Raw genomic sequence first — 13068 nt, 5'->3', positions numbered from 1 at the left:
TGGAATTAAAGCATTTGACTCTTGAGTTTTAAAAAAACAATTTAGCAAATGATTTACTTTTTGTAAATTATTAAATTTGTTGCTTAAATAAGAGCTGATGGGTAGGTGAGCAGTTATATAGAAGAAAGTGTATGTTAGCTTTAACTCTACCCCAGTAGACAACCAGTTAGTTCTTCTATATCTCAACTGTATCCACTTAATGTAAATCCCCACTGACACCATTCTAACTCAAGTTACTGCCATCTCTTACTTGGGTTATTTTTACACATACACCCCTTTCAACTTTGATCTTGTCCTCTAATCCATTTTTCTATTGTAGTCAGAATCATTTTTTTCAAAATTAAATTATGATCTTTTCATTCTCGTCCTTAGAACCTTAACATAGCTCTCTGTTGCTTGTATGATATAATACAAAAGTCGTAAAATGGCTTATAAAGCACTTTTGATCTGGTGCCTTCCAACCCTTTTTAACCATTTGCCATTCATCAGCGCCTACCGCTCACCATCAGCTTTCAAACTCCAACCCACTGTCTTAATTTCTTTTCATTTTTTTAAATCCCATACTAGATGTTTTCTCCTTTTGAAAGCTTTTTCTTGACCCCTGAAGGATAAGACTTAATCAGTACTTTGAGGTATCGCCATGGTGCCCTCTGTCTCTTCAATCACACAGCATTACCATTTACTCAGTTAATGACACTAAAAACAGCTGTTTCCCTTTCTCTCAGTTTCTACGTCTGTTTCAATAACATTTTAAAAGTATCTGTCCATCTTCATTGATAATGTCTAAGTATAGACTTCATCTCTTTTCATAACCTAGATTACTGTTTTCTTACATGTCTCATCATATAACTTCATGTTTCTTTCACTGGCCTTTGAGATAAAAATTTACTCTCATGAAGACTTTTATAGGCCTTCTTATTTTTCTCTTTAGCCTCATTCCCCAACATCTGCCTTGTGTATTTTATGTTAAACTCCTTTCAATTCTCTAAATAGATTATTCTTTCTTGGTTCTATGCCTTTGTACTTTTTATTCCTTGCCTTTCTTTACTTCATTTCCTATTCACCTTTAACACTTGGCTGAAATACCAATTTCAATAGGAAGCCTTTTGTAATCTTTTTCTTCCTAGTTTATTTCTCCTTCCCCTCAGGTTAAGTGCCCATGGCCTTTTGTGGATTCCTGTCTGTATCATAGTGTTTATCTCACTATTTTATGTTTATATGTATTCTCAAATGTCTAGCAGTTCCCAACATATGGAAAGTGGTCAGTAAATACTAAATTACAATACATGAGTATTTAATTGATTTCATTTTCTTCTTTTCGGCAGACCATTTTTCTAGTTATAGGTGTTTTGCTTCCTGCTTGTCTTCCAAGATGCTAACAGCCATGACCGTAGTTTAATAATCATAGACTTGTCTCATTTCCTTCCCATTTTATTACATATGTTAACTTAGAACTAACCCTGAAGTTATGCAGCTATGTGTTCTTGGAGTGCAAATGAAGTGATACTACATAGCAATTTAATTGCATCCTTATGCAGATGCAGATTTATATAGGGGAAAAAAGCCAGAAAGGCACTTTGATTCATATATGTTATAGTTTGAGTTTAACAGCCATACTCTGCAACTGTCTTCTAAAAACGCCTTTAAATCGTTGTTTAATGGAAACTAGGTTTTGCTTGTGTGCAGAATATGTAGTATAATTAGAATAGAGATCATGAATCTTTAATTATTTTTCTATCAGAAAATTAACATAGAAAAATGAAGTTATTGCTATGCAGTGGTTAGAACTTTAGGCACCATTATCAGACAGATGTGGCCTTCAACTTTGAATCTTTCGTGTTATTTTTGGTAAGCTGTTTTACCTCTTTGAGTCTTGATTTCCTCATTTACATCATAGTGTTGAAAGGATGATATGAAGTAATGCATGTAAAGTATTTGCTTAGTTCCCTGACTTTTAACTAATTTTTAATCACCAGCAAAATTCAGTAGAGTTTTTTAGGTAGGAGTTTCTAATTTTAGTCCCAAAGACTTTTATTAGTCAGAGTAAATAATTTGCAGGACTAATATTATCTACAGGTAATGTATAAGTGATTCTCGATTATTAATATATTTTAATCAAGATTTGACTTTGTTAAACATTTTAAATTGTTTTGATTTTGTTTATATATTTATAAGAAATAAAGTGGGTTTTTACAACTATAAAAGGTTCAAATCACTAGAAACACAGAATAATTCTAAATTTGTATGCACATAATAACATGGCCTCAAGATAAATTAAAAATTGATAGTACTTTAAGGAGATATAGAGAGATCCACACATCATAAAGGAAGGGAGATATCACACACATTTCTTGGTAATAGAACATAGAGATAAAAATAAAACAATACAAAACAGAACACACAGTATGGGTATAGAAAATTTTCGTGGGCTTGACAGACTTGACCTAATGGACATATGTAGAACATCCTCTAACATCTGCCCAATGTATGTTCTTTTTATGGATTTTTATAAAAATTGACCATGTTAGGTTATAAAGCAAGTCTCAACAAATTTCAAAAGATTGAAAAGAGTTCCTAAGGGACTGGGATTGTTTCATCCTTAAATGTTTGGTAGAACTCATGGGTGAAACTTAAAGGATTGGAATCATATAGAATATGTTCTATAACCACAGTGGAATTAAAACTAGAAATCAGTAACAAAAAAGATAATGGAAAGGTCTAAACAGAAATGAGAAAATATTTTTAGATAGTGAAAGTGCTTCATGGCAAAATTCGTAAGATAAATCTGAAGCAGTATCTAGAGGGAAATTTATAGCTTGTATTCATATACAGGAAAAGAAGAAAAACTAAAACTTTATAAACTAAGCATCTATTTCAATAAGTTAAGAGATTTAATCAAAGTAAGAAGAAAGAAAAGATAAGAATTAATCAAAAGTAAGCAGAATTAATCAAAGTAAGAAGAAAGAAAAGAACAATAATTAATGATACAGCAAGCAAACATGCAATACAGAGAATCAGCCAATCCGAAAAAAGACGTGTGATTAAAAAAGAAAAAAGAGAGAAGACAACCATTATCAGGAACACAAAAAGGAATATTAGTACAAGTCTACAGATATTTAAAGGAAAACAGAACATTATAAATGCTTAAATTTGAAATTTTTGTGAAATGGGTAAATTTCTAGAAACATCCAACTTAAAATTGACATTAGAAGAAATAAAATCCAAATAGTTCTATAACTATTAAAGAAATCAAATCTATAATTAAAATCTTTGATCAAAGAAAACTCCAGGTATAGATGACTTTATCTATGAATTCTACCAACCAATTAAGGAAGAAATAGTGCCAGTCTTTTAAAAACTTTTTTGAAGAACAGCTAAGATAGAAATATTTCCAGTTTATGAGGCCAATATGATCTTGGTGTCAAAATCAACAAAGACCATAAAAGAAATGAAAGTTATAGGCTAATCTCACTTACAAAAGTAAATACAAAAATCTTTAAAGTATTAGCAACCTAAAATATAATATGTAAAAATGGTAATCTATCAACACAAAGTGAGATTTATTCTAGATATGTAAGGCTGGTTTAACATTAAAAATGTCAGTGTAATTTTCCGTATAAAGAAAAAGATTATATGATCATCTTAACAGATGCCAAAATAAGAACCATTAGATAAAATTCAGCACTGATCTGTGATTAAAACTCTTAGCAAACAGTAAGTAGTAGGTAACTTCCTTAATCTACAGTATACATTCATTTTTCTTTTTCCTTGCATCTCTGCATGCTCTGCTCTCGAGTTACTATGCCTCCAGTATGTACTTTTTCTTTTCCTGGCTTCTTTCTGCTTCTCTTTAACCAACTCAAATGTTACCTCTTATGCTTTTTCCCAGTTTCTTTCAGATAATATTTTTTTTCTTGGCTCTGTATACTCATAGCTGTATTATCCAGGATGATCACCTTATTTTAAGGTCTGCTAATTAACAACTTTTAATCCCATTTATCCTTTGCCACATAAAGTAACATATTCACAAGTTCCGAAGATTGAAATGTAGCTTTTTTTGGGAAGCCATTATTCTGGCTACCGTAGTCTGCCCTCTGACTCAAGATTCATATCCTTACCAGATGCAAAATTCATTCGTCCTACCACAATGTCGCTATAAGTCTTAACCCCATTACAGCATCAACTCAATACCTAAAATCTTATCTAAATCTCATCAGCTTAAATGTTCCAAATCTCACTGTCTAACTCAGTTATGAGCGATATTCTGTATAATCCACCCTGAGACAATTCCTCAGCCTGTGAACCTGAAGAAACAAGTTGACCTCTTTCCAAAATACAATGGTGGGAACAGACATAGGATAAGAATTATAGACATTCCTATTCAAACAGAAAAAAATTAAAGGAGTCACAGATCCCCAGCAGTTTCAGAATCTATCCAGGCAAACTCCATTTGGTTTAAGGGTCTGGTGATAATTATTTGTAGTTTGTAGTTCTGCCTTCTGGACTCAAGGTTTTGTTGACAGATCTGAGTCTTTTTCATGAAGGTTAGCATGTACTTGTAGCTGAGTAGCTTTATCAGACTGTTTCTTGTTTGTATTACTTTGGGGGTCTGACAGCCTTTTATCCAATACTCTGTCCTTTTAAATCCAAGTTGGCAGTGTTTCTGCTGGTTCTCAAGAATCTTGTGGATCTCTCACATATGAAACAAGGATTCACTCTATTATGACAAGAAGATCCTCCACAGTTTTCTAGATAATCTCATCGCTGTTTTTGGTTTCTGCTGAGAAGGCCGAGAAGATCTATGAGTCACATGCTTCATCGTCTTAAAGACCATTTATGTGACTGAATACTCTGATCTTTCTGGGGTATTAGCAAAAGGTTGTCCACATACTCCTTTTTCTTTTTCTTTTCTTTTTTTTTAATAGCAGCTTTTTTTGACAATGAATCTCAATTTTAGTATATTTCACCCTCTGGACAGGATGAGAATTTCTTAAACCATTAAGTCCTGGTTCCCTTAATTTATCTCTTCTCACATTTTAATGTAACCAGCAAGAAGAAATCAGTCTATGCCTTCAACACTTTGGAAATCTCATAAGCTAAATATTCGAGTTCATTTCTCTTAAGTTTGGCTTTCTGCATAACTATAGGATACAATTTTGCTAAGCTATATTCCATAATAACAAGGATCCCCATTCTTCCAATTTTCAATAACCTGTTCCTTATTTCCTTCTAAGTCCTCACCAGCAGCACATCTACTGTCCATATTTCTACCAGCAGTCTGTTGATGATGGTTTAGGTGTTCTCTAAAATGATTTGTTTTCTCTGCTGTGCTTTGGAATTCCGTGAGTAGCAAAGTTGTTAACATCTACATTTCTGCTCACAGTCTTTTCAAGGCAGTCTAAGGTTTTTAAAATCATGCTGCTCAAAATTCTTCCAGCCTCTTGCCTACCACCAAATTCCAAAACCACTTCCACATTTTTAGGTGTTTGTTATAGGAATGTCCCACATTTAGATATCAAGATCTGTAGTAGTTTTCTGTTGTCGCTGTAACAAATTACCATAAATTTAATGGCTTAAGGTAACACAAATTGTTTATCTTATAGTTTTGGAGATTACAGATCTGAAGTGGGTCTCATTCGACTAAAATCAAGGTGTCATCAAGGCTGTTTTACTCCTTGTGGCTTTAAAGGAGAACCCATTCCTTGCCTTTTCCAGCTTCTAGAAGATGCCTACATTCCTTGGTTTATGATGCCCTTCCATCTGCAAGCCAGCAATAGCCAGTCAAGTCTTTCTCATGTCACATCACTCTGATTCTCACTCATCTGCTCTTCTCTTCCTTTAAGGAGTCTTGTAATTACATTGGGCCCACAAAGATAATTCAGAATAACTCCCTAATTAAAATCAGCTGATTAGCAACCTTAATTCCTTATGCTACTTTAATTCTCCTTTGCTGTATAACAGCATATTCATATGTCCCAGAGAGTAGGATGTGGACATTCTAAAAATAATTGATGTGGCAATTAAAAGCCATTAAAATTAACATTATCCTAGCTTAGCTCTTTTCAGTCTGTGCAGTAAAATCATGTTTCTTTAAAGAAACTTGTCTCTGATTCATGTTATCTAAATATTTTACATTTTATCTAAAAACAGTTTTTTTATTAATGGAAATAGACAATAGATATCTAAAAAGCTAATATATGTCAGGTACTTCCTGATAGGGAAATGCTGAAAAATGTAAGAAATGTCTCTTATACTGTGTTGAGGTTTACATTTTGTTTGATGAAAAACCCTGGAATAGGAATTCTTAAACAGATCTGTGAACTCCAAAATTATATTTATGTGAAATTTTCTGGAGAGAGTGTTTATATATTCCTTTAAATTATTTTTAGCTGTCTATGATCATAAAAGGGTAAGAATTATTGCCCTAGAAAGTCAGTAGCCTAGTATTTAGTACTATCTGTAAAATTTGCTTATTAATGTTTCAAAACCAAACAGAAGTTAGTAAAAATATACATTAGTTCATTATTCCATCTATAAATATTAGATGTATTGTGAAAAATATCTTAAAGGACTTCTGGCTTATATTTTGGGCTGAAAGTTGTCAACACTTTAGTATTTCTTTTTGATTAATTTTATATAGCTGGTTATTAAGAAATAAGTATTAATCTTTATACTAGAATTATAATTTTATTTTTGACAGATTGACTTTGGCAGAATATCATGAACAGGAAGAAATTTTCAAACTTAGACTAGGACATCTCAAAAAGGTATGTGAAGCATATGTTGGATTTTGTTTGTTGCCAGAGGTTGTGGAAAGTTGTGTTATAAGTCTCTTATTGAATAAATCAAAACATAAAACATAAAAGAGAAAAGCACCCAAATTTAAAGAATTTGGACAAAAGAAGGACATTAAATTTGCATTTTTATGTTGAGTATATTAAAATAATTTTTCTTTACCTTGTGGTAACTTACAGACATTGAGATGCTTGTCTTCCTGGCCAGACCTACAGGGTCTGAAGACTATTCTGTTTAAATACTATCTTTTTGTAAAAAATGCTTCACTTTTAAGATGAAATGTAAAACTTCATATTGTTTCTGTCTATTTCATAATAAATTGAAATAATTATAAATTAATAACATTGTTTCTTCAACTTTTAAGCTGTTGAATGCTTGATTAAATCTTTCATTTAAAATGCGTATATATTGATAAGTTTAGAAGAGCCTAGTCATCAGTAATAGTATAAAATGATATGACTTAGAAAAATGTTCCTATGTATTATTATAGTAAATGTTTATAATGTATAGCTTATACTTGTTTATAAACTCTGAAATTCTAATCAGATCATTGTTTTTATGGTATTTTTACTTCAAAGAAGTAATAATAGAAAATTGTCCCCTCAGTTTTACTGACAGATATAAAATTCTTTCTTTGACCCAATTTTTTATTATGCTTTCTACTTTTCAGATTACTTAATCTTTTTAAATAGGCTGAATAATAGCTAAAATTGAGTTAGCGAACTAATTGAAGATATATCTCTGAAGTTGTCTCCCTGGGGTAATATGTGTTAGAAGAGAGAAACCCATTCTGGTAGCAGCTACTGTCATACTATATGCTGTCTTGTTTTTGTAATCTGTCATGCTTTTTGCTATCGACATGCTTCAGACCCCTCCCATTTAATTACAGAGAACAGAAAAAAAGAGACAAATATGTGTGTGTGTGTGTGTGTGTGTGTGTGTATATATGTATGTATATATATATATATACACACATATATATAAAATTTATGCTAGTGTTTTTTATTATGCCATATCTTTCTATGCTCCTGCTAAGAAAAGTTTCAACCTAAACTACTTGAACAGTAAATTTATTCTGGTTTTTTTTTTTAAGTACTTCTGTTCTGTTATACTTACTATTTTTCGTGCTCTTTGAGATAGAATAGACAACTTCAGTCTATTCTCTGTAGCAGATGGAGTTGTAATGGAACTATAGAAGGAAGAGGGGATTTTGTAGTACACAGAATGAGTACACATATTGCCCACATAAACTATTTCGATAATGAATTCATAGAGACCTATGCTTGATGTCCCATATAAAGATTTATCAATTGTTTTCTAAACAGCCTTTCATGATAATGAGACATATTAAGTATGTTTTTAGTTATTCTAAGTATATATTTAGAGCTTTAACAGAAAGGTTATTTTCACATATAATAGAAAATTTTAAATTACTATTTCTAATGATGAGATTTTACATGTGTCTTACAAAAATCTGTTATATGAAATTAAAATATGAAGCAGTTAAATAGGAATCAGCTATTTGCACTAGAAAAAATACTTCACTTTTTAAAAGGCTTTGAAGGGATGTTTGTTTTTGGTTTTAGTTGGTTAGTGGTTAGTTGATTTTAAAGCTTTTCTGGTACTTTGAAAATATTCCATTTCTCTGAAACACTTCTGTTTCCTAAAGTGAGGTTTATGTGAATATCTAGATATTATACAAAGATTTGTAAACTGTTCTAGAATATTATATCTTCCCTTCTAACCTCCACATTATACTCTTTACCAGTGTCTATCGTCTCCATTTTTTTTTTGTATTCTTTCTAATAATGGTCCTCTCCATTATCTTTTTTTGTTTTATTTATTTTTTTCAGCTTTTATCAGATTTACTGAGCAATTTTAGATTTCTGATTTTATCTTCTTAAGGAATTTACTTTGACCACTTTTCTTTGACCCCCATCATGGCATATTTTGGGAGATTGGATGAACTAATAATGCTGAAACATACTCTCGTTTCTCGAATTCTCACATTTTCTTCTGAGAGACTATTTTGAGTAAGAAGAATTGAATGCATTATAAAGAAGGTTGCTAATAGTACATACAGAGAACAAAATTGAATAAGTGGTGTCACCTTAAAACAGAAAAGTAGTTACCTGCCTACCACTAGGTACTAATTTTTGAGTTGTACAATTAAAAAATAATAAGCATTAAATTGTATGTTTTAAAAATAAGTTATTTGGCATTCTTAGGCACAGTTGAAAATAGGTCATTAAAATAGGTCATTCTGTTTTCTCAAAAAGAGGTAGATTGGATACTTTTAACACAGAACAAGCTTGAGTTAAGAGAAAAGATGTTATCATTTCTTATCGTATCAGCTCCCTGCGTTTCTGGGTTTATTAAGCTGACATGAAGTGTACCCTAACTTGTAACTATAAAGCTTCTATCATAGGCTATTTGTGACTATTTGATGTCCATGTAAACTACATGAGAATTAACCTGTGGTATGTTAGCTTAGAGTTTAGATTTGGAGCCTGGCACACTGTATTTTGCATTAGCCAGGGTGACTTTTGCTTTCACTCTTCCTTTAACAAAAACTCTTAAAAGTTAAACAGAATTATTAGATTAAATTTGTTGGCACAGAGAAGAAAAATTCTTTCATTGAAGAATCCCATGCCATTAAGATATATGAGACTAGAAGATCTATTTACTTTATCTTGAAATGAACAATTTATGACATACTTTGTATTTCATAAAGATCATTATAATAATGGAATATGTAAACTAAAATTTGAAAATGTGTATTTACCATTGAACAAATCATAAAATTTATAGTTCACATTCTATGCTATTCTGTAGGTTTAGAAATATAATAAATTCAAAACCGTAAGTGTGATAAAGTAATGAATGAGAGTTAAGCAGAAACCTCTAAAAGTAAGTCTGGCTAAAATAGTTATTTCTGGTTACCACCAAATAGTAAATTTAAACTTACTGAAAGAATATTAGTTTTGTCTACTGAGATTAGGAAAATCACTCTGTATCATCTCCTTTTTTTTAATATATCAAGAATTCTTTAATATTTATTGTTATTATCAGTTTATGAAGTCATTGCTCACTCATTTACTAAGTGATTTATTTCCACACCGGTACAGACATGATTCAAGTTCTCATTTCAGGAGAATTATGTAATGTTACATTTTATGAACTTTGAAGTTTTAACCATTCTAGGGTAATCATTAATGTTAACTTTTTGAATGCAAAGATCTGTATATACTTTGTCTAAATTAATACAGCTAGTAACCAGCAAAGCCAACATTTTCTCTCTCACTTCTATTTCGGTGGCGACATCTGTACACTTTATTTCTACATTATTTTGTTGTAGGTGGACAGCAAGTTGATTCTTTGTATTTGGAAGAAGTAATTCAGTTGTAGCTTTCTTTGCATCTCTCTTAGAGTAGTAAGGATGTTGGTTGTTCATAAAGGAAAGCAGTTAAGTTTTTCACAAACACATACTCTTTCTCGCACATATTACTTTCTTTGGGTAGTCTGTTAGTAACTGTTGTATCAGCTAGAATATTTCATTATTAGCTGATATATTGCTTTTCACTCTAATTTTATTTTTTAAAGTCAATAGAAAAACATTTTTTTTGTAAAAAGTATTCTAACATAATTTTACCTTGTATATATAGCTTAAGGATTTAACAGAATAAAACATGAAAAATGATATAATAAAATACATGGAGACTACAAGTTATTCCTAAAACTTTTTTAAAAATAACTTTTTTTGCTACTAGTAATTATGTACATACACACTTTCCTAATTATCACTTATTAAATCTTGTAGTTGCAATGGGTATAATTTCCTGTCTTTAAAGAGTTGTTCGTTTGAGGTAAAGCTACTATCTTATTTGTGTACTTGTGCCACATGTGGAATCTGTGGATTTAAGGAAAGTAACAAACCATATACCAGTTAGCTTTTATGGTTGATCTTGTTTTAATTCCAGTCTTTGATTAATTTTAGTATGGGGAAGAAATTTTCCTTTGTGATGTGAGGAGTTGTGCTAGGTTGTGATTTGTATATTTCATATCATTATTCAAGAAACTATCTGGATATGCTTTCCAAGGACTGTTACTAAATTAACACAAATAAGTTTTTTAATCCCTGAAAAACCATCTTCCTTATAATAGATTCTCTCTGTAGTCATAATGTTATTTTAAAGATACAAGTTACCAATAATACCCCAAAATGATGAGGAAATAAAAATGTGGAAAGTTATTAGGACCAATAACTGTCTTGCCACTGCTGTTTACTCAAGTTAATGGTGGCAAAACATAGTTATTGTGATGTGAACAGCATGTGGATATATGTTGCTCTTTATTTTCTAGTTAAGTTTTGTCATCTAGTTTTTAAATATTTGATTAGTTGGAGAAAATACATATAGATTTGACATCTCAGTTCAGAATGTTAAATAGTGTAGCAGTGATTGGCTTTAATGTATGTTTTGGAGAGAGAGAGAGAGAGAGAGAGAGAGAGAAAGAGAGTCATTGTGTGTGTGTGTGTGTGTGTGTGTGTGTGTGAGAGAGAGAGAGAGAGAGAGAGAGAGAGAGAGAGAGAGATTTATAAGCCCTGAGTATAAGTGCCAGAAGTTTTTTTTGTAAAACATAACCAATTTGTAATTGAAACAGGATTAGTCAAGAATCATCAGCACCAACCAAATGTGTCTTTGCAGACCGAAGGAATCAGCTAAACAATTTGCAGTCATCTCAATCTCTACTAAAACAAAAATCGCATCCAACATGCCACCTGACACCATTTCTTTCTCTCTCTCTCCTTTGCTCCTTGCGATGTGGCATTCATCTCTCCTTGTGCCTCCGTTCTGAAGAGATAACAGTATAGCAACAACTCTGCCACAGAAATCCTGTTCTCTGACCGATATTGGCACCTGCAAAGAGAAACAACCAGTAACAGGCAGCAGCAGCATCAGTATTAATCTTCCATGATGAAATCTTTACAGGTCAAGAACAAGCACACAGCTCTTTTCTCACTCCTTCACAATGGACCATGCAACTAGTTGAAATGGAAGACAGTGGATTGTCTACAAGCCTTTTGAACAGTGGAGAATACAGGGCATTGATTTTAGGTGAATTGACCCCCAAATATTCTTGAAGTTTGATATCTCTTTGATCTTTCTAGAATACCATTTGTCATCTGATTTATCAAGTCCTTAGTATGACCACAAAGAATAAATTTGCATATGTGACATTTCTTGTCACTCTAGGTTGGAATAAAAATTTGATAATGAACAACATAATGCTAGAGGACTTAATCTCTAAATCTGTGTGTACACTTTTATATTCACATCCATGACTAGAAGAAATCTTTGAGGAATTCTTCTGTCAGTTAAAGCCAACCACTGTACATTATGTTTATCTAGAACATAACAAGATGCTACTTGTGTAGACAGTAGTTTTCCATGGGAGAGTGGTGAAATACACTATTTAGGAAAAGTCACAATTAAGCCCATGAAGAATGTTATAAGGTTCCTGACTTCTTGGCATATGTGGACAAGAAAAGTGCTTAGGAGAGTGTTGGAATTCTAAACTTGACATTTTGTCCTTTCTCCTGCTTCCCATTTAAAAATGAGTAGTAGTCTATAAAAGATGACTTTGTTAAGAGAACGTGGAACTAGCTGTATATATGAAAACTCCTAGTATTTATATTTTACCTCCTATTCTCATTATGGACCTACAAACATAATCCTGGCTCTGTGTTTCTTATAATCATGCATCTTAACTTGGCAGTAGGTTATATTTACTTACCAAATTAAAATTTTAAGGTAAAATGTGTTTTATTTCTATGTTTTTAATATTAATCTATTTGTTGTATAGACAGTGGAAATTTAGAAGAGTATTAGAAGTCATATTTAGCCATTAATTTGAGTAGGGTTTAATTTAGGTTTGTGAGTTGAGTGTAGGGATAACTATTTCCCCCAAAAGAGAAAACAGTTGCTTGGCCACTAGCCTTTCCCAATCAGAACTATAACTCCATGTCATTTATGTGCATATGCATAAAGAAAATTTAGAAGACTAGGTTTTTTTCATTATTGTGTAGAAAAAAAATTCATGGAATCCATTAAAATCCTGAAACAAGTTACTTTAACAGCAAGCTAGGAGAAGGGCTACAGTATACTGTAATAAGATGTTGTTATACATGTATGTGCTAGGGCTTGGTGTTAGCAAGCACTTGATTAGTGCTTAACATCAAGAAATTACACACACACCCCCAATATAGCAGCT

General features: G+C 31.8%; 1 protein-coding gene across 1 annotated transcript in view; it reads left to right on the top strand.

Moving 5' to 3' along the window:
- The window catches only part of TLK1 (tousled like kinase 1), a 123716-nt gene that overhangs the window by 87117 nt on the left and 23531 nt on the right, over positions 1–13068 (top strand). Inside the window, exon 12 of the mRNA XM_006921183.3 lies at positions 6701–6767. Coding sequence (XP_006921245.1) covers positions 6701–6767 — 67 coding nt within the window. The remainder of the gene's footprint in view (positions 1–6700; positions 6768–13068) is intronic.

This window comes from Pteropus alecto, unplaced genomic scaffold (assembly GCF_000325575.1).
Source record: "Pteropus alecto unplaced genomic scaffold, ASM32557v1 scaffold3, whole genome shotgun sequence".
Classification (NCBI taxonomy): Eukaryota; Metazoa; Chordata; class Mammalia; order Chiroptera; family Pteropodidae; genus Pteropus; species Pteropus alecto.
The sequence above is the reverse complement of the archived record's forward strand: the minus strand, read 5'-3'. Positions and strand labels throughout refer to the sequence as shown.